The sequence below is a fragment of the Bombus bifarius genome, unplaced genomic scaffold (assembly GCF_011952205.1).
Source record: "Bombus bifarius isolate JDL3187 unplaced genomic scaffold, Bbif_JDL3187 scf7180000008240, whole genome shotgun sequence".
Taxonomy (NCBI): domain Eukaryota; kingdom Metazoa; phylum Arthropoda; class Insecta; order Hymenoptera; family Apidae; genus Bombus; species Bombus bifarius.
The window spans coordinates 961,457-987,471 of NW_022884534.1; the positions used below are offsets into that span (position 1 = coordinate 961,457).

General features: G+C 38.9%; 5 protein-coding genes across 13 annotated transcripts; 3 read left to right on the plus strand and 2 right to left on the minus strand.

Moving 5' to 3' along the window:
- The first annotated feature begins 173 nt into the window (after positions 1 to 173).
- LOC117211623 (ubiquinone biosynthesis protein COQ4 homolog, mitochondrial) lies at positions 174 to 5,219 on the plus strand. 6 transcript variants are annotated; one of them, XM_033455717.1, is made up of 5 exons: positions 180 to 269; positions 1,911 to 2,269; positions 2,434 to 2,657; positions 2,787 to 2,972; positions 3,182 to 3,289. In XM_033455717.1, exons 1-4 carry the CDS (start codon positions 251 to 253, stop codon positions 2,962 to 2,964), a joined length of 780 nt encoding a protein of 259 aa, XP_033311608.1. In that variant the 5' UTR covers positions 180 to 250; the 3' UTR covers positions 2,965 to 2,972; positions 3,182 to 3,289. The 6 variants fall into 6 exon arrangements, with proteins under 6 accessions (XP_033311612.1, XP_033311608.1, XP_033311609.1 ...); XM_033455722.1 differs by lacking the exon at positions 3,182 to 3,289 and adding an exon at positions 1,533 to 1,798 and having other exon boundaries at positions 184 to 269; positions 2,787 to 3,048; XM_033455721.1 differs by lacking the exon at positions 3,182 to 3,289 and having other exon boundaries at positions 174 to 258; positions 2,787 to 3,048.
- Positions 361 to 1,511, plus strand: LOC117211622 (UDP-sugar transporter UST74c). The gene has a single exon (XM_033455715.1). It carries the CDS (start codon positions 410 to 412, stop codon positions 1,391 to 1,393), a length of 984 nt encoding a protein of 327 aa, XP_033311606.1. The 5' UTR covers positions 361 to 409; the 3' UTR covers positions 1,394 to 1,511.
- On the minus strand, positions 3,049 to 14,325 carry LOC117211626. Its single transcript, XM_033455725.1, has 19 exons — positions 14,065 to 14,325; positions 12,893 to 13,134; positions 12,534 to 12,805; positions 12,167 to 12,408; positions 11,928 to 12,089; positions 11,693 to 11,848; positions 8,852 to 8,952; positions 8,269 to 8,494; positions 7,799 to 7,946; positions 7,338 to 7,639; positions 7,000 to 7,213; positions 6,266 to 6,898; positions 5,939 to 6,096; positions 5,692 to 5,856; positions 5,504 to 5,613; positions 5,239 to 5,418; positions 5,062 to 5,154; positions 4,831 to 4,972; positions 3,049 to 4,680 (listed from the first exon to the last, which is right to left on the minus strand). Exons 1-19 carry the CDS (start codon positions 14,098 to 14,100, stop codon positions 4,348 to 4,350), a joined length of 3,915 nt encoding a protein of 1,304 aa, XP_033311616.1. The 5' UTR covers positions 14,101 to 14,325; the 3' UTR covers positions 3,049 to 4,347.
- Positions 14,326 to 14,402: 77 nt separating this feature from the next.
- Positions 14,403 to 25,975, plus strand: LOC117211617 (inositol polyphosphate-4-phosphatase type I A). Of its 4 annotated transcripts, XM_033455691.1 has the most exons (19): positions 14,403 to 14,519; positions 14,721 to 15,119; positions 15,381 to 15,570; positions 17,470 to 17,562; positions 18,397 to 18,552; positions 18,637 to 18,837; positions 18,936 to 19,090; positions 19,183 to 19,355; positions 21,245 to 21,386; positions 21,501 to 21,616; positions 21,724 to 21,810; positions 21,907 to 22,067; positions 22,144 to 22,327; positions 22,470 to 23,668; positions 23,948 to 24,213; positions 24,368 to 24,585; positions 24,715 to 25,037; positions 25,169 to 25,436; positions 25,549 to 25,975. In XM_033455691.1, the coding sequence occupies exons 3-19, from the start codon at positions 15,453 to 15,455 to the stop codon at positions 25,679 to 25,681; spliced, it is 3,993 nt and encodes a 1,330-aa protein (XP_033311582.1). In that variant the 5' UTR covers positions 14,403 to 14,519; positions 14,721 to 15,119; positions 15,381 to 15,452; the 3' UTR covers positions 25,682 to 25,975. The 4 variants fall into 4 exon arrangements, with proteins under 4 accessions (XP_033311582.1, XP_033311583.1, XP_033311584.1 ...); XM_033455692.1 differs by lacking the exon at positions 17,470 to 17,562; XM_033455693.1 differs by lacking the exons at positions 14,721 to 15,119; positions 17,470 to 17,562 and having other exon boundaries at positions 14,425 to 14,519; positions 18,401 to 18,552.
- On the minus strand, positions 19,552 to 20,162 carry LOC117211625. The gene has a single exon (XM_033455724.1). The coding sequence runs from the start codon at positions 20,151 to 20,153 to the stop codon at positions 19,674 to 19,676; it is 480 nt and encodes a 159-aa protein (XP_033311615.1). The 5' UTR covers positions 20,154 to 20,162; the 3' UTR covers positions 19,552 to 19,673.
- Positions 25,976 to 26,015: the final 40 nt, after the last annotated feature.

The window sequence follows — 26,015 nt, forward strand, 5'->3', positions numbered from 1 at the left end:
GAGTACGAAGAATAGCGGAAGATAAAATATTACGTCAACACGCTTAAAGAATAATTAGAGGAAAAAGAAGCACTCGTGTGTGTACTTTACGTTTCATAAACAAATCTTAATGGTATTCAGTAACATTAAGTAATGAACACTTAATGTTAATACTACTACTGTTAATAATACTGAATGAACCAGTAGGATAGTGGAATCTTCGTTGGCGACGTGTGCAGCACAAAAGGAGAAATAGAAAACCGATAGAAGGATGATAAGGTTATACCAGTGTATGTTTTATGAAATTTGATATAAATTTGGCATATTAGTAATATAAAAGTTGTGATTGGAACGCAGAGAAAAGAGAAGGGAAGGAGAGAAAGTAAGAAAAAAAGAAGAGAGTAAGAGAATATTATCAATTTTGATCGGTATGCCGTGGAGTCATAAAAATGTGATGTTCGCGAGGGTCGGTTCTGCCCTATTTTACGGGTTATCTTCATTTATGATCACAGTTGTAAATAAGACAGTGCTGACGTCGTTCGAATTTCCATCGTTTCAAATGCTCGGCATAGGACAAATGTTGGCTACCATTATGTTACTTTTCGCAGCAAAGAAGTTGCGCTACGTTGAATTTCCTAACCTAGAAGTAACAACGTGTGTCAAGATATGGCCATTACCGATCATTTACATCGGCAACATGATCTTTGGATTAGGTGGTACGAAACAGCTGAGCCTTCCAATGTTCACCGCCCTTAGACGATTTAGCATTCTTATGACGATGATCGCTGAATACTATATTCTCGGAGTAAGGGCGCGTGTTTCCGTTCAGTTGAGCGTATACATGATGATGGTCGGGGCAGTGGTAGCTGCGTTAAATGATCTTGCTTTTAATTTGGAGGGCTATCTTTTTATCCTATTGAACGATTTTTTTACGGCCGCCAATGGTGTCTACATGAAGAAGAAATTGGACTCGAAGGAACTAGGAAAATACGGACTGATGTACTATAATTCATTGTTTATGATTGTCCCAGCGATTAGCATTGCCTACTGGATGGAAGACATGCATTCTATCATAGAATTTCCACATTGGAACAATGTGTTCTTTCTTGTACAGTTTGGCCTTTCATGTGTGATGGGTTTTGTATTGTCCTACAGCATGATACTTTGCACACTTTATAACTCTGCGTTGACCACCACGATAATCGGATGTTTGAAAAATATATGCGTTACTTATCTCGGAATGATGATCGGTGGTGACTACATATTTACGTGGTTAAATTTCGTAGGATTGAATTTAAGTGTCGTCGGTAGCTTGGTTTACACTTGGGTAACCTTTCGAAGGAAGGAATCGACCGAACCAAAATATTCTCCGCTTTTCGATGACCAAACGACAAATAAAGTGCAAGCTGTATGATCGATGTACAAAGCAACGAAATCGTGCCATGTGTCGCCGCGGCTCTTTCTGTTCTTCTCTTCCTCTCTCTCTCCGTTGCTCTCGCTTCCTCGAGCCCATCATATTGTTTCTCTGTATTAGTGTTTTGTATCTGTGTTAGTGTGCGACACGTGTCACGTGTCCTCTTTGTTGTGGAATTGTAAAGCTTTTGGGAGCCGGAAAAAGAGGGAACGAAATGGGAATAGGGAAAGAGCAGCAAGCGTGACAAACTATAGTAATAGTCATAAATAAGATATAAGATTCTATACCAAAGCGATAAGACCGTTACCGGATAGAAGAAATGAATAATAAGATGTTGCGCGCCATAGCGTATCACCTTTACCTTGTGAAATACAACTTGTACATACGTACTTCGAAATCTCGAAGGTGCAATATACTATCATTAATAATGCACGTGTACAAAAGTATATTTTATAGTGAATAAATTTAATTTCTGGAGAAAAGAAACACGATCGATTCTCATTCAGTCCTCCGTCAGTTTCAGGCTGGCCACTTCGAAGATTATTCAGCAGCTCTGGCTGCTCGTCATCCTTCACGATGGATTACGCGAAACATCGTGTATCTCTGTCGCCGGTGCAACGTGCAATTTTGGCGGCCGGTGCAGCCGCGATCTCATTCGTTGATCCTTTTCGCGGCGACATGATCGCATGCTTGGCAGAAACGACCGGTACCGACGCTCTTTCCTACTGTCATCGAAAAATGCTCGCAACCTCCGAGGGATCTCGCATTCTTGCCAGGAAACCACGTATATCCTCGTCTACGATTGATTTTTCCGCGCTAAGACGATTACCACAAGGAACCCTTGGCAGGATCTATTGCGATTTTTTGGACGTTAACGTAAGCTCTTTCGACTTGACTCCACTCGATTCGATTCGATTCGATAGAGATATACGTAGACAACGATCACACCAATCGATTGGTCGTTTCTTACAAATTATATCATATACTGAAATTGTTAGCGCGTTTCTGCAAATTGGAACAAAAATATTGGTCTGTTACAGAACGTGTCCCCCGATACTAGACCTGCGGTTAGATTCGTTGAAGATACTGAATTAGCATATGTAATGCAACGATATCGAGAAACACACGATATTTATCATGCTCTACTTCTAATGCCAACCACGATGCTTGGAGAAGTGACGGTCAAGTGGGTAGAAGCGTTACAATTACGATTACCAATGTGTTTCAGCGGAGCGATATTTGGAGCGTTCCGGTTGCGTCCAAGGTAAATTCATCGAGTGAATCTCGAGCCTGGTACTTGCAACCGATCGATGGTTTTGTCTCCATCTTCTTTTTATTCAATTCGCCGGATTTTATCCAGTCCAATTAGTCGAATTTCTCTTTGGCGTTTTAGGCAAAGGAAATTATATCTCGAGCATCATCTGCCTTGGGCCATTAACACAGGAATTGGTACAAAATTTCTCTTGGGAATCTACTTCGAAGAACGTTGGGAGCAACCCCTTGACGAGTTTCATCGAGAAACAAACATCATCCCTTTGGTGCCAATAGAAACCATTAGCAATGAAGTCTGAAATTGCTCATACGCTTTTCCCTCTAACTGTTTTAGTATTGTCTTACATATATTAGAACACCAACAATAGACACAGCTTATTAGATAGTGTATAACAATTTTTATTTACCGTAACGTTGGAAATATGAAGAATATAATTTTTAATGGGATACGTATGATTTGTATTACAAATGTCGATCAATGTAATCGCACATTTAAAAAAATTTATGCTTCTATAGAAACGTACGCGTAGATATCAACGCTCGATACGATGAGAGTACGATCGATTCACCCGTGAGGATACAATCCGATTGGTAATGCTTGGGTGTAATATCCTAAAATATTCGGTAAGTGTTAGCAAATCGATCGATAATTACTTTTTAAAGTCGCGTATCGTCTAATTTGTATGAAACAACGTTCGTGATATTGATTGTCCCATTTGGTTTGTAGTAACGCCCGCAAACCACTATTACTGGCTATCTTTTTGATATGCAGTTTTATCTATTACTCTACAAATATTTGCAGCGTAACGGAGTAACACATTCGAATGCAAAACTCGAGCACGTGAATTTATTCATGTATACATGCGAAACAATGCAATATCCCTTTTTGCAAACCATCTTCCGCCTGTCTTTGATAAAAAGTAAATATTAACGGTCCATTGAAAAGTTCATTTCTGTTGTATTCGTTTGCGTGCTCGATCGTTCAAATTCACGTATTTCTCTTGCCGCGCGTTTTTCCAAACCGGTGAATCTTATTTATTTTTCATATGCAACAACTTATTCTTCGCACATACAGAATAAGCAGTATTGTAACATTATTGGGCGCTAAACAAGCTGAGGTACTAGACATTCGAATTGTAACGCAATTGCAACGTCTATTTGTTTCGCTGTTGGAATATTCGTACGTAAAGAATCACGGTTGCAATGTTGAATCATCGATTGTTTTTGCATATTACAACCGATCATTTACAGTTAATCGAAGGACAAGACAATATGATTTCTTATTATGGTGCTTTGTGTTTCACGATTGCAGAAACTCACTCACTCACTCTCTCTCTTTCTCTCTCTCTCGCTCTCGCTTGATGTATGTGAGTGTGTACAAGTGTGAATATTTCTATATGCATAAAAGTTGATTTATATATAAACCTAATTGAGCATTAAAAGTTAATGGCCAGAGCATCCTGAAGCGATTACGAAGGGTGTTTGTAATGGGCGAAAGAAATAGTTTTACGATATTTTTAAGATGGATTGAAATATACATTAGGAATAGATATAAAAAAGAAATGAATGAAGCGAAAATACAGGTTAAGTCAGCATAAAAAGCTGAAATTTACGTACAGGATGCTTCTTGGCTGATTGTAACCATTTGGTCCGTGCTACTCGATCTCGAGTATCTCGAACGTTCAATCGAGGGCTAGTCTCTCGAGGTATAGGTGAATTTCCGCAAACTGGGGTCTGTCCTCGATTCGTGTACTCCAACATTTTTTCATTACACGGTAGAGATCATCTGGACAATGATCAGGTTGTGAAAGAATTCGATGATGATTCCTTTGGTCGTTGTTGTCATCGGGCTGTCCATTACCACCAATATACGTTTCGCTTTGGTAACAGTGGCCACAGTTTTCTAAAACCTGTGCCACTGTTAAATCCGCATATGGTATCTCCTTACAATTTAGAAAAATTTCCCAAACTGTTACAGCAAACGACCAAACGTCGGCTCGGCAACTACGTTTACCCTGAGAGGAAAAACAAAAATGAAAATAAATGGGATCCGTAGCGAAGTTACGATAGCAGAAACATATACTCGAGGGACACAAGACGAGGAAACGTAGCTATGACTATAACATAGAGATGAGATGAAGAGGAAATAAGAAACAGTCGCTTACCAGTAACACTGCTTCCCATGCCATCCAACGAAGAGGAACTTTTACATTATGCCCGTCGATGAAATAATGATGATCATATTTGTTGCAATATATGGCATGATCCGACACCTTTATTGTCAGATCCTGACCAACAATGCAATTCCTAAAATATTACACAACGTATATATCGAGGATCGATTAAGTCGATTTATTTCTTTACGGATTCTGTCATTTTTTTCTCGATTTACTTACCTGGCTGCTAAATCACAATGTGCAATGTTCATGGATTCCAAATACTTCATGCCAGATGCAATTTGGGTAATAAAGCTTAAATGGTTGTCATAGCTGCGAATAGAATATAATAGAATAGAAAGAAAATTGAAAAGGCAAATACACCATTGATATATAATCACCTAATATTTTACTCACCTAATATCGTCCTTGTTGTCCAAATTACCACCGCGACTTTCTAAAAAGGTAAGGAGATCTCCAAAACGACCGAACTCGAAAATAGCTCCAAACGGTTCCTCTTCTACCAAGGCCATCATCTTTGCTATGTTTGAATTTTGGAGCATCGCCAAAACATGCATATCCTTCGTAAAGTCCAACCTGTGTATTGCTCAAGTCAAAATGCCATAAGAATATAAAGAAAGGTTTTTCGAACCGGCGTTACATTTCGGAATTAGTAACATACCTTAAAGAATTTACAACGCCTCGCCAAAGAGACCTAACGATTACAATTTGCCGACTTTGAGTCGCTCCTACTTCGGGATTCGTGATATCCTTTGCTTCACATAAATGGACCTGATTGAGCATACGTATTCGATTAAATTTCATATTGATAAACTATCAGTTTAATTCATCGATATTGTTTTTTCTTACCAAACCGAAATTTCCTTCACCGAGTTTGTCTAGAATTCTTAATCTGTGTCTGGAAACACGCTGAACGTTGCAGGAATCAATGGTACTTGGTAAACATACGGTTTCCTCGCGAATGTGAAGCGGTGTAAACGGGCTCATAGTCGACGGGATCTCCCTTCTCTTTATCTACAACCATACATCTATATAAAAATCTCTATATAATACCTTTGTTAGAATTGTTATAAACACATCTGATCCATCATCCTACCGTTAAAATGTCTGTTGCCGCATAATACCCCTCGTAGATTCTTTGATTCGTGTTTCTCGATTGAAGATGAAACGCTTTTTTCGTCGAATATGTCATAGTCGTTGGCATTGTCACTTCCGCATACTTGTTTGTCGTGAAGCTCGACTTGCGCTTGAAATCTGAAATGGATTCAATTGGGTAGAAGAAAAATGAAATTTGACGTAATATACGTAATAATAATATATATAGTATCATGTACGCATACGCACATGCATAATACAAATAGGCGCGGAAGTCAATAGGTTAGAGTATATAAACTGTTGTGTAGAAAAGGTTGGTTAGATTCACCTGAACATGATTCGGCTGTACAGGTGGAGGACGCGTTTGAGTTTGCAACCACGAGATTTTCTTCGGAGAACAGACTGTATGTTCTCTCGTATAGAGTGGAACGGGCGTCAGAATTATCGAAGTGGGAATCGACGACAGCAGCTTTGGCGTCCGTTTGGAAATCTGTATTGGATCGATCAGGCAAGTTATCGGAAGGGGCAATAATGATAGGTTTGCGAATCAAGGATAATCCGGTTACGATCGAATTCGAGAGTTTAACATCCTTTGGAGAGATCGCAATGCCTGGTGCAGATGAGTCGCACAGTAGAGCTGTATGCTTTTGCAACAAAGCGACTTTGTTACGGCCTCTTTGTTTGATCAAAAATGTTGTACACGTTAAGAAAAGGACAAACACTGTCAATAGGCCGCTGACAAGGCCGATATACGTTTGGGAGGTACCAACGGGAAAGACATCCGGTATCGAGGCATCTTCGTCGATTTGGTAAAGATCCGTTACATTCAAACTCACGGAGTTGATGGTCGAGTGGATGACGGAGCTACTGGATTTTGCTCGTTGTTCGCTTCGATTTTGCTGAACTTCCGATGATTGATCATCAGCTAAAATATTCAAATCGTTCGACCGACTTGTGCTACCTGCGGTCAATACGGTTAACAAAGCATTATTAATTCGCGTCCAACTCTTTCTTTTTTCTTATATTCTTGTACTCGTATATGACTATTATCTAAACACTTACCAGTGTAAAAGGTGATTTCGCTGAGAAGCAACCATTTCGCGGCAAGACTGAATTCCACTTTTACGAATTGTCCGATCCTAGATTGTAAAGGGATCGATACTAAAACCGTTTCGGCAGCGGGCGATCCAGCAACGATCGGCCACTCGGATTTTTCTGCTTCCGATCGATAGTTCTCACCATCGATGGAAAACCAAACGCGCATTTGCGAAAATGTCTAAGAAAAAAAAAAATAAAAGAAATTGTCAGCTTTGGAAAGATATTTATAAAGGAATTTTTTAATTCTGAATTTTGTGTATGTGTATGTAAGCTCGTTGTAAAAAAGAATAAAGAAAACGAACCTCGACGTCTAGTTGTGGTATACGAGCGATGTGTACGGTGCAATTGTGAAATTCTCGTAGTTCTTGAAAACGAAAAATAATCTGGATTGTAGTACGATCCGACCAGCCGATCCAGTTCGTAGCATTGGTCGAAGAGGAGAGAATTTCAGAAATTTCGCCTAATATTCCATCCGTCAATTGCCCGAGACCGTTTACGAGAACAAGAGGCTCGATCTCCACACCGTCATACGAAGCATCCTGAACGTTTCGTCCTCCGGGCCCTGGATTTGATCCCTTAGGCGCGTTATAACTCGCGACATACTCTGAGGATGAGAAAAATAGTTGATGGTCGTATAGTGCGTACATATGTTATAATACGTACACGTTATCACGATTGTAACGTGTCGAATCGATAGACGAGAAATGACGAAACGCCTAAACGATAAGGCAAACGGTAAAATATACGGTATAGAAATGCTCACGTTCCAATACGCATCCGTAAATTTCGACTCGCATGCAAACTGTCCGGGGATGTTGGCTGTAAGGTACGAATCGCACTTTGCTCGCGACAAACGGTAAGTCCAACTTCTGCTTTTCTACCAGGTAGGTGTTGCTGTTGCCGCGTAGTACCTGAAACGAACGACGCTCGATCGGTGTATCGACGTAGGAATATCGGTAGTCGCATTGTTTCTCAGCATCAACGGTCACCGGAGACGTCTCGCCTTGCTCTCGAGTACAGACTAGAGCGTAGAGGACTGTGTTTTTCTTTGAATAACCGTCCGAAAGCTTACGATATCGTAACTTTCTTATATTTTTCTAATTCCTTCCTCGCGACGACCCATACATATGTATATAAGTATGTATGTAAGTACTTATGTATTCGATGCGACTGTGCTTGAATTCGAAGCAATGCAGACGATTTCCGGTCGATTTATCACACACAGACACGAACTCTGTCACCCATCAAGTTTCTATATTGATGCCATTTCGTGTCGCGCCAGTACTCGAGAAAGAAAGCCTCCGCATACTCCTGACCTTGACCGTTGCCAAACCGTCCTTGAGTTTCGGTCCACGCTATCAGATGATTTTTCGTCAGATCGATCTCCAGGTATTCTCTTATCGCGCTACTGATTTGCGCTTTTGGACACCAAGCGCCACCATTCTTCTCTTGTCTTATCCTGCAAACGTGCAAACATCGGTATCGCCCTTTCTTACCGACTGCTACGCTACAGTGCCATACCATATCATACTGCGTATACGTATGTATTTATATCGTTTTAAATCTTATTTTTCAACCGAATATCTCTTATCCTATTTTATTTAAATTCCAACCACCGGTAGTGTTTACGTTTAACGGAACGAAACTAATGCGAAGCTGATAAAAGAATCGTAAAACTCTATAGTCTACTATATAGAACTCTAAACTATATAAACTATATAAACTATATAGAAATCTAAGTCGTTCGAAGGTAAAACGCATCGAATAGTACGCATAATTTTACCTTTATCGACAATGATCATTTAAAACAATTTACCTTGCGTTTTGCGGGCCCACGGATTTTGTTTCGTAGCTAGAAGAAGCGGTGATCGCATCATCTGGAATTTTTCCCTCTTCCATGCCAAGGGGAAAGATGCACTGATCTGCAAGTTGCGAACATACATATTTACATACAGGCCTTATTTCATCGATCTTATCTTTTTACAATTAATTTCTTCGATATCGTTATCCTTAATTGCTCATTTCCTCACCGAAAACGTTTTTCGTTGAATTCTCTCTGCAGCGAACAGTTGCCAGAAGCACTCCCAATGAGACAACCGTTAGGATGTACCGCATCTCGATATCCGGATCTTCTATCGTTTTCGATTTCTTTACAGTTCATGGTAGACCGAGTCCTTTGCTAACATTGTTCGATTTCTCAAGCTGTAACTGTATATTGCTTAATCAACTAATCGCATTAACTATACATTAACTATACTTATTATATTTTAATTTCTACTATAATAACTTTCAGATTAGATATTACATGTTATCGATCGTAAGTGTAATACGAATAATCGCTATTTGCTTTTCAAGCCATATCGTGGCACAATTTATTTCACTGTAAAAACGAAATACACGCGATTGATGGTCGTCGTAGGTGTTGATGTTGTATGTGGTACGTGATTAATCGTACTGCGGCGAAGAAAAAGAAACATGATTTACGAAATTAAAGGAGGGAGAAAGGACTAGGGCAGCGCGTTAATGCATGCGAGACGCGTTCGATATTCAAGTGTATCCAAAGAGAAAGAGAACTATATCCGTTTTAGGTATCTGGCCGTACTTATGAAAGAAAGATCTAAAAAGAATCGATCGTAGATTGTCGATGGTTGAGAGACGAAGAAATTGCAACTATCGAAACCGCTATCAAGTATCGCTATTACTATCGATATTAGATAGGTTAGCGCTTGTACGGTCGGCAGTTAGCAGCTGGCAATTTGCAGGTTGCACGTTAATTAGATTCACCGATGGAAAATGAAGACAAAGAGGGTTAGGGAATGCGCACGGGGTCCTGGATAGGTATTGGGTGTGCGTGCAACAAGTAAAGTACGATCAATACGAGCGTGCCGCAGGAAGGAAGAGCATGACCATGTTCGACTCGTTTGCTCCATTTGTTTCGTTTGTTCGGACCTTTATTCGTTTTCGACAAACGGTTCAATATTTATAATATTTATGTTATTTAACTATGTCATGTATATACGTCATTGTGTAAACGTAAATACAAACGCAGAGGCAAATGTAAATGTGTACAGGATCATCGAATCATCCTTTTCTCTTACGATTAGAGAGGTCTTATTATGTCCCGTTAAGTATTTTTCTCTCGATCCATGTATGTATTTACTATTTACACGTTGCGTACACGCACACATATTCGTTTCAATAATTTCTATAATAGATATAACAATATCCGTTTATGCTCGATATTATTCAAAATGGGCCGACGAAATTGAATTTATAAAAATTTATAAAAATTTATAAAAATTAAAAAAATTGAACTTTTCTTTTTCTTATTGAAACTGATCTGTTTCATAATGTAATTTTCATTCGATTCGACTATCAAAACTATAATTACCAAATTTCTTCTACATCTATTACATCCGTGTAAAATGAATCGTATCAATTATTATTAAATATGAAACACGTGCGTCTTCTTTTTCGTAATTGATGCGATATGACACTTAATATGTTTGGATCTTTATACCCGATAGGTTTGATAAAAAGCTCAATGTCAAAAGGTGCTTACCTTTTAAGATTGACGCATGTCACTTATTGCGTATACGGGATACGTGAACACGGTAATTTTTGAAAAACGAAAGGAATTTAGCATCGTTGTAAAGCTAACCACGAATCAAAGTGCACCAACTTATCGTAATTTCAATTTCTCTTTTAACTTTTCTCCTTTTTCCTTGTTTCTTTTCTCTATACATATACGTATATACATACGGTGCACGTCCTAATTAAAAAAAGAAAAAAACGACAACTCGTAAGAATTGTTGCTACCCGCACTATATAATTGACAGATTTTCTCACGTTCGGTTAGTTTTTCGGCTCTTTCCGGCGAATAAATTTGTTCGTCTTGTCGCGTTTCTCGCGAAACGTAGTTCGATGCAAACTCCGCCACCCTGGACCAAAGCTTTAGCCCAACATCCATGGTATCGGCCCGTGGTGGTGGTGAGTTTGCTCGAAGATAGGAGCGGCGGAGTAGAGTGGGGCGAAAGGGGATATAGGGGAATATCTCCCTCCAATGTATGTATCTCCGATCGTAGTAACGATGTTGATATCGTTATAATGGTATCGATCTTTCATGTACGTTACACTCGGCATAGAGCATAATTAACTCGAAGAAAATTGGAGTAATCACCATCAACTTGTAGTCGTATCAATCGATCGTTTGTTCTCTCTCTCTCTCTCTCTCTCTCTCTCCACCTTTCTCTTTGTATCTTACTCTCTCTTTCTCTCTTTCTCTCTCTCTCCCTCTCTCTCTCCCTCTCTCCCTTCATGTAACAAAAGAAATAAGGTAATTCTGTGGAATCTCGCGCGTTTAAGTGTGTTGGTTATTTATAATACGAGTTTCGAAACAACTTAGCTTAAATTAACGAGTTTCGAAACAACTTAGCTTAAATTAAAGAGTTTCGAAACAACTTAGCTTAAAGTAAAATGAGTCATTTTGTTTCCTATTGTTCTTATTTCATTTATTTGGAAGATTGAACTCAACGAACTGACACTGCCATCTGAAATGTGACTTCTTATAATCTCTCGCATTTTGTCTTTACAAATTCAACTTCAAGCAAGAGATCCTATCATGAATAGTTACTCAGCATCGACACTCCAACGAAACGGTATCTCGAATGATCGGTAAAATTTGTTTTCGCGTGGCACGTAGATTCCTTTGTTCATAAAGGAACAAATTAACATCTCCATCTTCTTGGTGAATTTTTCTAATCAAACTCAATTCGAGAGATGGTTGCGTAGACGCCATTAAAGCTTCTATTATCTGTTAATAGTAAAATTGAGCCAAGATCGTATCTCTATCGACAGATCGAATAAAATAAAAACGGAAAGATTGTGCTAACCTTATCTCTTAGCCGATTGGCATGAGACGAAAAAACAGCGATATCTCGAGATATTTCTTGCGCATTAAGTTGCATTCCCATTAGAACGACGATCGTAGTGTTTTTACATTTGGCAAAATTTCCAAGACTTTCTAGATAATCCTCTTGTAAATCAAGGAAATCCTAAAGTGCGATATGCAAATTGAATGAATTACAATTCATACGTAAAAGAAGGAATACGCGTATGCTTTAGTTTTTACCTTCACCAACATAGGCAATCCAACAATCGGTATGCCAACAATTACTTTTAAATCTTTGATCAAAAGATCATCGATAGTCAATTCGCTAATGTCAGATTTTGCTTTGACGATCTCGTTAAACACTTTATCTCTGTCTAGATCTAATAGTCCAACTTTTTCCAGAGATTCCACGATTTCCACATCGGCGGGAGTAGCACGATCGGCCTCTTTTGAAAAATTACAAGTATCGACCAAGATTGGACCTATAAAAATTGCAATAACAATTACGTTTAAATAACGCAAAATCAATTTGATATCTGAATAATATATTCGAGTAAAATTTAATGAAAGTCATCTTGTTTGTTTGCTTGCTGACTTGCTTGCATACCTCTCAGAAGACTCGATATCTGCGAGTCTATTATTTCTGCATGTTTATCGAATAAATTTCGCGCCACTAGCGTCGCGCAACTGCCTACGCTCTCCAGATGTATTTCTCTACCAGGCCACAGCCACCGTTCGTCTTGTGGTCTGTGATCGATTATTTTTACTACAGAATCCATTAGATAAGTGTCTTCGTCCGGAAGGTTATGATGATCAACGAGCACCAGTTCCAATTTCGTTTCCACATTCTTCTTTAAAGCTTTCAAATCTATTTGATCCCTATTAATATACATACGATCATCTATCTATACAATTTACTTTCATTTTTTCATTCTATAACATTTGTTAGAAAATCTTGTAACTTACCGAAATGTCAACAAGTTGGAAGGTATGTTGTGACGTTTCAAGAAGAATACGACTTCAGTTTTTACACGATACTCTCTTTCAGATATATTCATCAACGGAATAACCACTAAATCTGTTTCCTTCCTTTTAATTCCGTCTAAATATTCAGAAAAAGCTTGAATCAATGCCGATACGGCAGAGTCTAAATCACAAGATTCATTACCCAAAACGATGCAGATTCTTTTGTAAGCCAGCGGCTTCGACTAAAATAATATACAAACCAATACCTCATTAAATATTTACTATGTCTCTTCTAAAAATTTTTTATAAAAAGATTTTGTTCCTATTATACCGATATCTTAGATTATCATCCAATAATTTTATCCACCAGTGTTTATCCCTTTCACTTGTATATTTCGAAATTTGTCTGCTTCGGATTTTCATTTTCAATTTATTTTTACATATAGTTGCGCAAAATAACAATTTATGCTGATAAATAACTAAATATCTTATATTTTTCAAGTTTATTTTCAGTTTTCTACACACATATTCAATTTATTATCTAATATCGTTAAATAATACAATAATTCCGGTTTTTTTATCTTTTTTTAAGCAAAATAGGATAACATATTTCAATTTTTTAATGACTAACAATTTTAAATGTCTCAAAGATTTGGCGCGCAAAAGATACAAACTGAAAGTATCTGTTACATATTACGTCACATATAACTGCTACCAACTATAGTTGCAATTCGTGGTATTAATTTGTTCGGGCAAAATTTTCTTAAGAAGAATGTAATTACAATTTTTCTCGTCATCTACGTTGTGATAGATATACGTGGTATAAATTTAGACGAGAAATTATGAATGTAAAATTATTACTATAGATATCAAAATACAGATATTGATATCAATATTAATTTTAACATGTTCTTAATGCAATATAAATATAATAACAAAGGAATAATTACGATGGAACTAATGATATGGAAAAACAGAGAAAAGAAATAATTAGTGATATAAGTAAATTATCCAATTGCATTATATTAGCTTATTATATATACTACATAATATTATTTAGCACTCAACTTATTTAGTAGAAGTGAAGACGTGTATTATTGTCTTGTTATAATTCACGAAAAATATAACTTTATTCACTACAGCAATCCAATTAAAACAAAACAGAAATTTACCAAGACTGCTTTCGATGCGGATAGAAATGATTCCATGCTTCTTTACTATGTTGCAGGATTTGTTTATGTACATATCATATAACTAATCAACTGACTTCATATATTGTGAATTCATGTCTGTTAATTACGTGTGAATTTTGAGATCTCTTGAAAAAGCTGTCGGTTTATTTGGTTGCTAGTATAGAACAAACAAGTAGATCGTTGTATTAAATATACAAAGAAGTTAGCAAAGAAACGTATTGAAAATTATTGGCAAGTGCTATTGAATTTTGTCGAGCACATCAGAGCATACTCGGAGGTATTCGAGTTGAATCGGAAATCTTCGTTAATACACGAAAGATACCGAGATCGAACGAAGCAAACGACAGTATGGCCGCGACCACTTGCTCCTTTGTCTGATAGTCGTTGATAGGTGTCATACGTCGTACGTCGTATGTTTCGAGATGCGAAATACGGTACACATTCATTTCACATTCGTTCGATAGTTATTTTGATCCAATAGCTTTGATCTTTGGATAGATTACTGGTGCATTCACATTTTCTTGCAAGCATGTTTTTTTATTTTCATATTAGCATGAAAATAGCCATCGCAACGCGATATATTTGAAATCTGATTAGCGTGATATTAGTTGTCTCACTAGTGATTTTGGTACTAGGAACACGATATACGTCCGACAAGGCGAATTACGGCGAGGAGAAACTGATGGATTATTTGAGAATAATTTTCGAGAGGATATTAGAGCATACTACCTACACGAAGATGCGGTACAATATATCTGCTTGCGGTTCCATCGCTTGTTATCTTTGTTCTGCACTTTCGTTTTTACGTCCCCAGTGATCAAAATTATCTACTTCTCATTACTTATTTGATAGATTAAACGATTCGATAAATAACATATCTTCTCCCAAAATGCATGCTGTTGCGGAGATAGTGAAAATAATGACATTAAAAGAAAAAGAAATGCAAGCGTGGAGTGCAATTATATGAAGGGGGGTTAGGGGTTGGGGGTTGGGGAGAAGGAGAAACATGGAAAAAGATGAGAAAAAAGTACAAGGTGTGTATGGGACAATATAGGTTATAGATTTCAGAGATCGATCTTTATATTCGTTCGCGTTCAGTAGAATTAGGAATAAGAATTAGATGACTGTTTTCCATTTCGTTTTATTCCACTGTTCTACGTTCTATTCCGCGTTTCGTTTCCATTTCGTTCCATGTTCCGTTCCGTTTCGTTTCGTTTTTTACTTTGGAAATTTGACGTAACACCGTGAAAGAAAGAGATGCGATACACGTGTCATTAAATGTTTATTCTTGATAGATAACAAGAAAGAAGAGTACGTGATCGCAGATAACGTGGAAGTTACCCACGGGTAGACGGGTGCCTTCCGCGATGCGGTTTAACAAGCAAGAATTGTTGACCCTGGCTACGCAACCTTCACAGAAATTCGAGAAGGAGGGTATATTGTATGTACGCGAACGTCAAGAAGGCTTCTTTCGCAGAACTGAGAGTGAGTGATCAGATTTAGTCCTTGACAAATAGAAATAATATTAGCGTATTTGTCGCCTATTTTTTCATCGATTCAATTGTACGTTGTACATGTAATTTTAAATGCTCCAATCAACGCATGTTCTTTCCTTATCTAAGTTGTATATTTGATCATTGAAAATAAACTCACGTGATACGCAAATTCTTCGTCTTGTATTTAATATAGAGCCAACCTCTCATCTGTTTTCCAAAAGGATACGATTCGCGCATCACGTACATATATTATCAGTTGGTGAGATTTTTCAGTTTTGTGAGATTCGTACAATGCTCGCGTGTATAGCATAAGACGCCCGTTTACAGTCACCGATTTACGCGGCTATTGCCATTGCTGCCCTCACCTTCGCCGCTGACTTCAACGCTGACGTCACCGCCGTCTGTATAAGCCAAACGATCATACCATTTTTTCTTCTCTTTTAATAATTTCCCAAGTATCAACGAATCGTCAAGCGTCAAATATCGCTATCCGTTTCAAGCTATTTGTCTCCCTTTTCCGCCGAGTACGAAGAATTTGTCGAGCTCTCGTGTAAACCTTTCGAATGCATAAGCATTTAAAAAACCTTTCGTATATTACATACTTACACACGTCGAAGCTACGAAACATCCCGAATCGAATACATATGTATTCCTATTTACACATGTACACGTACTAAGAGCGAAACATTGTTTCATTTACATTGTTATTCCTTTGTTTATCCTTTTGATATTATCCTTGCTGTTATTGCTGTTGTTGCAAAGATTTACCGTGGCTGTTTAATGATTTGATTAAAATATCACCTACTGGACGAGTATGAAAATTATTCGATATTAATACATTTTAATACAAATATCGCTACCTTATTAACAGATATGACAACAACAACAACAATAATAATAATAACACAATTTTGATACGGTGTGTCATTCTGATGGCGCATACTAGATTTTAATACAATATGCATCTAATTTCAATAAATAGTTTGAAAAAAGATGATTGAAAGATACTGTTATGTGTTAGAATACTATTATCCACGGTACCAGAACATCTTACAAGATGTCATAATAAAGTCAAAATCGTGATTTTATACCTGCATTAAATGGCAATTAACGAATTCGGTATGTCGCGTAGCTACTTGAATATTCTGTGTTTGTATATGTATGTGTGTATATACGTATGTATACATATATATTGTGTATTCATATACACATATGCATATTTTTATATATATTTATACATATAGTATGTTGCATTTTATACTTAACATCCGTAGATTTATTGTACTTTCTATTTTCAAGTTTGTGGACTTGTCAATTATATTTTTATTTTCTTTTTCTATTTTTTGTTTTAAAAACTGATTTCTGCGAATCGAGCATGCTTGGAAATTGTGACTGACGATCGATGGAAGAATCTCCTGTCGGACGTGTGCACGATCGTTCATGGATTGAAACCGTCTCGCTGCGACTCGATCGAATCGCTTATGTTCGCTAAACAAAGCTACCGCGATATAACATATTCGAAAATGTTCCTTGTTTTTCTGGCTGAGATCGACTCGAGAGCGGTAACAAGTGACAACGCGTATTGCAACAGACGTGATAAGAAAAAGGAGAAAACAAAATTGGATAGTGAGAGAGGGGCAAGGGAAGACGGGTGGGAAGAAGGTAGCGTTCGATCTTCGACTGTAGCTTGTAGTATGTATACTGTATATATTGTATATACTGTATGACGTATACGATCGCCTTTATGACTCGAAGCGAGACGAATAAAACAGCTTGTATCAAGGAATGAAAAGACGAAAACGTACCGCTTAGTGTACAGCCACGTCCGACTGCGTTCAGATATTAGAGCACGTTAATTAAGCTACCTGTAGCTACGTATAATTTGCAGGTACAGGTAAAAAATCTGACAACAAATATCAAAAGGGAAAAACACATAAGACACTACGAGACCTCAGTTGCGTTACAGCCAGTACGAGTAAAGGTATATTGGAGTTTTTTTTGTTTTTCATCCAAAATTTTCTCCTTCACACTGTCTTAACTCGATCAATCGCGATTAACACGCTTCTCGTTACGCGCTAACTTCAGTCCAATCGAATCAAATCAAATTGATTTCTGTCGATCGAGATCTCGTTCGTCCTTTTGTCACGTTTATCGATACTTATATTCTTTTCCTCGATCACGCCATATCCAACCGCCATTCCTATCGGGCACGGTGCTACTCTACTTTTACTGCATACCATATTTACTCGTACGCGTGTCTTCCTTTAACATTTTCCCTTAATTTTTTCACCTTAATCTCTCGATGGAATAGCACGATTCCGCGTCCGCGTCACATAAACCTTATTATTCTACCTATATTGTTATAGATCGCATGCATTCTTAGCTTTCTTAGTTCTACAAATGTATGTTCTTTACTCTACTAGTGTATCGCATAGTTGCCTTGTCTGACGAATGCCTGGAAATCGTATCTCCGTAAAACAATAGCGTAGACAATCAGCCACAGCCTGTCGTGTGATCTCCGCTCATCCCTTCCCATTTATTTACCTCTGTGACCTATGTGTATGTACATGTATATCGTATATGTATTTACCTGGATGCGTAAATGTAACTTTGTCGAATATCTTCAACTCACTACTTATGACTCATTCTCTGTTCCCTTTCTATTTTATTGTACATACATATATATCCTTTTCTAGCCCGTTTCTTTCTTCCTAAAGACAGAAGAAAGCAACTTTGGACGAAATACCTGTTTTCATCACAGATGAAAACACGCTAACAGACTAACACGGAGTTGTCGCTCTTCTCTGTTGCATAGTAAGTTTGGAGAGATGGTGCAGATTACGGGGAAACCTATTGTTTTATTTCAAATCACGGGAGCAATGGTCGGAGCCTTTAGGTGTGATAATACTGGAACAATGTTTTGTTCGCATGGAACAACCGAGCAATCAGATCCCGTATGGATTCAGTATAGGTAAGCACATTTGGTTTTTCAAGAAACGACGCCTGTAACGTCTGACCAATGAGCAGCAATATAGTAAGAAAAGATTGATTTCAGTATTCGACGGAGGTTTATTCCAAGCGTTAGGTGCAAATTCGGCCGAGGAGAGGGACAGTTGGTTGCAAGCCCTTCAGCTTGCCAGCTACGAATGTATGCGAAGTCAGTTATTGGCGTTGCAGCAACGCATAGAAGCGTTCAGTGGGCACAAACACGACACCGACATCCAAATGTTACGCTTGCAACGTGGAATTTCGACAGGTCCGCCATCTTCGTTTTTCTCTTACTCTATCCTTCCTAATAGGTATTTATTATTCTAGTTGTTTCGAAGCTGTCATCGGACTTGACCCTTGTTTCAGATCCTGCCGAAATACCGATATGCGAGATATCGTTGGCATGCGACAACCTCCTTTGCGACGGTCACGGTCGACCACCTAATCCGGTTCTAGAGGTAGATGTGCAAGTGAAAAGTTCAAAAACTTGGATTAAATATGCGCGAACAGAAGTAGTAGAGGTAAATTTCTAAACAAACTCATTCCAGTGTGTTATATTGCTTAGTTTTCATAACAATCTCTCCCTCTCTCTCTCACACATAAACACACACAGCGAAGCAGCAATCCCGGCTTTCTAACGACTGTCAGTTTCCGAGCTAGCGACGGGCTAACCACGGAAACCAAAGTGAGGATAACCGCTTACGATGTCAGGGAACGCGTGAGTCAAACGGCGACACCGATTGGAAGCGCGATCGTGACGTTGAACGCGATTCAAGATACACCTAGGTAATTTGACCGACTACTACTACCATCATTCCCATTAGCAATATTGTTATTACAATGTTGTTTAACTTTTTTCCTTTTCGTTTTTCCTTTTGTTATATCAGTAGTCGTTTTTGCATTATTACTACTATTAGAGCTTTGTGCCTGACTCCAGGAAGGAACTACTGTAATAGTTGATTGTTTCTTTGGAGATAAACTTTTATTTGACGAGACTTCTTCCACATTCCAGAATTTGTTCACTTCTTCGTGAAGAGTCTTCAGTGTCGCATTGCAAGTTGCTTTTGATGGTTGCTTCCTTGTGCCTGTATCACCTGTGACGATTCAACCTAATGCTGTATTTCGCAACTGCATGTTTTTGTCTGCTTGATCGACTCTTCCTTCGCAAAGGAAGTCCCAAAACAGTTGTGCTCCAATGAGACTGTCTACCTCAGCTGCTCGGTGGAACTGTGGATAGGCTAATGGAATCTTATCTGGTAGCTCTAACCTATTTCGATCAATGTTTTCTGATGGCATTGCTTGTATAACGTTGTCGACCAGCAGAAACGTTAAGTCTGCTGTATAGTCGCTAATTCGTGAATGAACCTTGGTTCGAGTCGTTCGATTGATGTGCGATGTCATATGGTTCGCACCACAGAGAGGTATATTGACTCTTTTGGTGGTTAATCCTAGTCGTTTACATGCATTGGTTGTCAGGAAATGTGCCTGAGAGCAGGAGTCCAACAGGACTCTGCATCTTTGCGGTTTCCCGGTTTGATCCTTGATATTTATGACCGCTGTGGATAAAATGATATCCGGTGACATTCCTGATGATCGACATGCTAAATTAGTCTGAGTTGGTTGTCTTGAGTTCTCGCTATCAGCATGTGGAAGAGTGTGGTGTTTTTTACGGCATACCCTGCAGTTCCAAGCTGTAGCTTGTTTAGACGTTGTAGAGGAGATACCTCGAATAATGCTTTTAAATGATTGTATACGATCTTGGCAGGCTGGTTGTATAGTCTCTCTAAAATTTCCCAGGCGATTGGGTAGTTACGAGCTGTATTTGACAACGATGCTATTGCATCAGCCGCTTCCTGCGTTAGGCAAGAGCGGAGATATATTAATTTCTTACAGTCATTGATTCGGGAATTATCGTGAACCGTGCAACGGAATTGATCCGCGAACCCGGGCCAATCTTCGTAGGCTCCTGAAAATGTAGGTATTTGAATTTTAGGTAAAGCAGCTTCATTCGCGACTAGACCTGCATATGATGTGCTCGGTGTGTTCATCATATTTCCGTCAGTTGGTTGTCTGTTCGGTCTCGTAACTCTCTCAATTAAGTCCGCAATGTCTGCTTTGCATTGCAAGAATTTATTCTTTATGGCCATGCGTTCATTTCGTGCTTGACCCTCGTCTATATCGTCTAGTTCGCTCTGATTTGTACTATATGTGGCATATTCTGTTTCTAAATCGTTCAAACGGTATTTAAGGAAGGTTACTGCCCCTCCTTCCTCGTAATTATCAAGTAACGCTTGAGCATCAGCTAATTCTTCAGTGAATGCTTCCCGTTTCAACTTTAATTGTTTCATGCGTCGTCCTGTGTGTATTCTTCGTTGCTTATAGTTGAACTATATTGGGACTTTGTCGTGCTGTGTGTACTGTCCGATGGTTGAAGCTTAATTGCCGCGTGCCCTTCCGGCTGATCCTTGCCTGGGTTCTTCCTGGCCTCGAGTCATTACGTTTACTGCTCTGGGAGGACCGGTAATTTAGAATTTCCTAATGAGGGAAATGGGCCTGTCCGTGCCATAAGCGGACGGCCAACTAAAATTCCGAACAGACCTTTTTACCCGTCCCTCGATTTCCTTACCAATTTTCTCATTCTATCGCCTCTCTGACTAGTGATCGAACGTTTTTAGATTGAGGATACCTTTGAAGTCGGCAAAAACAACAACTGTTGGCTTTTTGACGATCAACGTGTGGAATTTGGAAGCGGAAGACAGAGGGAACAGTACAGAAAGTACCCCATCCAAGGAACCTTCTTGCGGAATGAATCATCAGGTAAACATCGACCTATCGCCAATTATTTTCCTGTCATCGCCAGATTTGTCATGTTCTATAGTCGCTCCTTTTGTTTTTTTCATTCCGGTGTGTGTGTATGTTGATTTTTTTTAGGTACTTTCGCACAGACGATCACAATCACTACCACCTAGATTGGGAACCAAAATCAAGTTGCCGCATCAAGGACAACTCAAGCTTCTCTTTGCTAATCCATACATACAAACATACAGGTACAATTTTAATAATAAATTAAATTCGCGTGTATCTTTTCTTTCTTTCTTTCTCTCTTCTCTCCTTTCGTCACATTTCTCTGGAATCGCGTGCATCGTCGTTTCAGGTTTCACTCTGGTTTAGGCGGCGATATTTGTGTACACGAAATCATGGCAGAGAGTAAACTTTGTTTCCAATTCCCACAGCATTTACTGTGAGTATTCCTCGTTTACTGTAACATTTTGTTTCGCGTAAGCTTGCTTCACGAATCAAGTAGATAACATAGAAAACATTTTTTCCATTTCTACAGTGCAATTTGGATTCAAGAAGAGAAAGAACTGCTGCAAGAAGTAGCCGGCATGGGTGAACTACGAGAGCCCTGGCATACAAAGCAAATCGAATTGCTTGATCGCCATCTTCATCTTTTACATCTTTATTCACAAGCTAAAGAGAATTTGGCCGCGTTCAAAGGTAAACGAAAACGTTTACCATATGAAACGCCCTACCTCGTGCGCCTCACTAATCGTTGAAATAATAACATCCCTAGGAAGTTATTTCAAGCGATCGTCGCGCAGAAACGATAGGACGCTTGAATTTGCACCTGTCAACTTACACCTTCAAAGAATGTGGGTGCATAACGATACATTAAACAGATGCGGATTTTATGACTTTATCACTGTCGGAGCATTCACTGCGCATTCGCATAAAAGTAAAAACGGCGGACTCATTAGGTAACTTATATATAAACTATAGAGTTTGAACAGTGTGAATAGAATCGAAGGACGAGTGGATCAGAGAATGGATAGATCGATAGATGATTAGGTAAATATGTAGAATATATCCTCATATCGTTAACTGTATACCGTTTGACAGGTTGCTGCAAGCGCTAAAAGAATCGCCAACGCGTGGCAATCAGTTGTATCAAGGAACATCGAAGATAACGATGGCACACGATGCTATTCAAGCAATTAAGCAACTCCGGCGAGACGTTGTCGACGCTATGCGTGCTTTGATGAAACTCGCGAAAGACAAACAAACCAGTGGAATGTTACCAATTTGCGAAGATATGATCACAAAGACCAGAATTTTGCTCAGTCTATGGGATCCTGGCTTGGTCGAAGAAGCATTAACTTTTTTAGAGGAATACAAAGTAGCCAAGGTTCATGAAACTTCGAACGAAAACTCTCTGAATTTAGACTTTAAAACGAACCAATCATTGTCTCCTTTTAAGAGAATTACGCAACAGTTGAACTTTGACTTGAAAAGTCCGGACTTTGACGATTTCGTTACACCCGATACTCCGGAATGTGTGAGAGATCTGTGGACAAAAGAGAACGAGAAAAACGGTTATACGGCCTCGTTTCCCTCGAAAAAGGAACACGTTCATGTGAACCATCACGTTAACACCACTAATCAAGATAACGTTACCGATGGAAAAGACGAAGAAAATTTTGTTATTTTTCCAGATGTCGAAAACGATGCTAAAAATTCGGAAATTATCGAAACTTGCGCAGAAACGTCGACCAGTGAAAACGTCAACGACGATGCCGATGACATCAACGACAGTGGGAACAATCCCGTCGTTAGCGATACTATCTTGGCTACAAATGCTAGCAAATGCGAGGACAACGAGGAACGAGAGGCGGATATCAAAGGCGACATTGATCCATGCAAACGGTTCCTAGATACTCAAAAGATGTGCAATTCACCGTCTGCTAATTATTACAAACCTACTGACGAACCCGAGCCGTGGGATCTGACCCAATTAAATATCGAGGCGAGTGTAATGTGTTTAGTCTCGAAAGTTAAGTTTCTTTGTGGAAGATGTAGTAGTCCGGCTGTACGACTGCGGAATAAAAATATCGTAGGCAGATCGCATAGCTTGAAAGGATGCGCTCCGACTAATCGTAGCAAAACTGTTCATGTTGTGACGATTCAACCAAAAAACGACATTAAGAATAACGACGAATCGAGCAAGTTACTCGATGCATCTGTGGAAAATCGTTCGAATTTTCGACAACAACCGAGTCCAGGTTCGGAGAAGATACCAGCCTTTTCTAAAGCCAAAGAAGGTAAAAAACTAGATCGTCGATAATCCTTCGCAACTTTGATTCCTATCGTTTAACTAGTGTTTCTATTGCGTGAGAACCACGATTCGTTATCCTTACTATATTTACGTATTTGCAGATGTAGAAATCAGGTTTTTTTTTTTAAATATTTAAATCTAGTCTAAGAAAATGTATAACAGAAAGAAAAGAACAAACAAATTAGAAAAGTATCGATTGATAAATCGGTAATTTTATTCTTGGTTCGTGTATACGAGTAAACACAGTATTGTTTTTGTTTTAAAGTGTGCCAAGCTGTCGACTCGATGACGCGAATGATTAAAAGCAATTCGGGACAAAGGAACAAATTCACCGAAGGCTTAGATTTTGCCTCAATCGTCGATTGGACTAGCGAGCTCAGGCCGAGTATGAAAAAATTACGCCAAGCTATGGATGGATTGCTGAAAACTGCTCGATTGACGCATTCGGTATTTAGAGTGCAAGAGGATCCGAAAATGGCTCAACGCGCTTGTAACGTTCGGTACAGGCGAGACGTATGCTTTAGTCAAGCAGTAAGTTTTTTATATCCTTCTTTTTGCCTCTACTACTCTTCACTTGATTAATTACGCTTCCCTCGATCACTTCATCACTCGGTGATTCTTTCACTTAACAGTTTCTTAACAGTTGGATAACGATACATGTAATAATCTGGAATCGTGATTTCAGTTGACTAGCTTGGTATCGGGATTGATGGCAAAGCTTTGGTGCCAAAGACCCGATCCCATGTTTCTTCTAATCTTGACCACCCTTGGTCCTTTGGTCTCGTTCGAGGGACTTGTCAGTTATTACGGAGACGAGATAGATATGTGGGGAGATATGACTGTAGCGGTAGAAGATATGCATACCGTAACTTTCACGCTGACTAGGTGTGGAATCGAACCGAGGTTAGTATTGCCGTCTGTGTTTCGGTATTAATTCAAGCTGTTCATGACAATCGGATATTGACGAATCCCGCATACATAAAAGCAAATAAATATATTCTGCAACAATAAATAGTGGCACAAACGTTTCAGGTTCGAGGGAAATTGTAACGCTCCGTTTCAACAACCACTACCAAGAGTACTCGGTTCTCGAACAGCACTAACAGTGGTACTTCCTGTGCCGGATGCGATCTATTCTCTGCTGCCGTTGGTTCCTTCTTCTAGGCAAACGATTTCCTTCAATGTTACCCCGGTCTTCTTTAACGTCGGTATTAACGAAATGGCTTCCCTGGCGGAGAGTCTCGGAACCACGAAACCACAGGAAAAAAGCAATATGGATAATTTCGAAAGACTGAACGAGTATTATTTGCGTTTCAAGAAGCTGAATTTGCCAACGGAAACGTCGTCAAAACGACGTAAGATTCTTCTATTCGTTTTTTTAAATATCTTAGTATCTAAATGTATAGTGGTGTTCGATTCGCTTACATCCTCACATACTTTTCGTTTAATCACCTTTTCTCTATGTTTTATCGTTTTAATCCATTAGTTGGCGCAAGATCGCCGCTCGGCCAAACGTTAGCAGAACTGATGACGAATCTAAAGACAAGTGTCCAGGCCAAAGTAAACAAGAACGTGGAGGTGTTACAATTATCCTCACAAATTTGTCGAAGAATGCGCGGTTTGAGGTTTACCAGCTGCAAAAGCGCGAAGGATCGCACCGGGATGTCGGTAACACTGGAGCAAGTGAACATCTTGACTGCCGAATATCATCTGGCCGAACACGAATACATCAGAGCGCTCGACTGTATGCGAAGGTTAATTTCTTCTATCGAATATGAAATTTCAACTAGATAGCAGTAACTATTGTTTCCTAATAATACATAAACGGAAAACAGTACCACTGAGAATACCTGTTTCTAATTGCAGCGAAGGATGTCGACGGGAAAACACGTGGAAAAATATCGGAATTCGGAAATACGCGTTCAATAGCTTGCAGATCCTGACATTTCCGAAACTGTATCGACCACCGACAGGAACTTATGGATCCGCACAAACTTAAAAATTTAATTCGTAACAAAGCACGATTTTGCCACAATACACACGATGTCAATGTGCGATCGAACTTGAGTAGAATGATTATGAAAAAGAAAAAGTTGTTATGCGTGTGCGTGTACGACTGTGTGTGCGTGATCGATTCATCATAGAAACGAAAGAGAGTGCCATTTTATTTAATACTATCGCGTGTTAGCATAGAGATCGTGAAATTTTGAAATGATGTATTTTTATTATTTCTGTACATAGAATTTTACCATAGGTAAGGATATACTCGTATATAAAAAACGGTGAAACAGTATATATATAAAAATTTTATCGAAATTCACGTTATGTGCCAA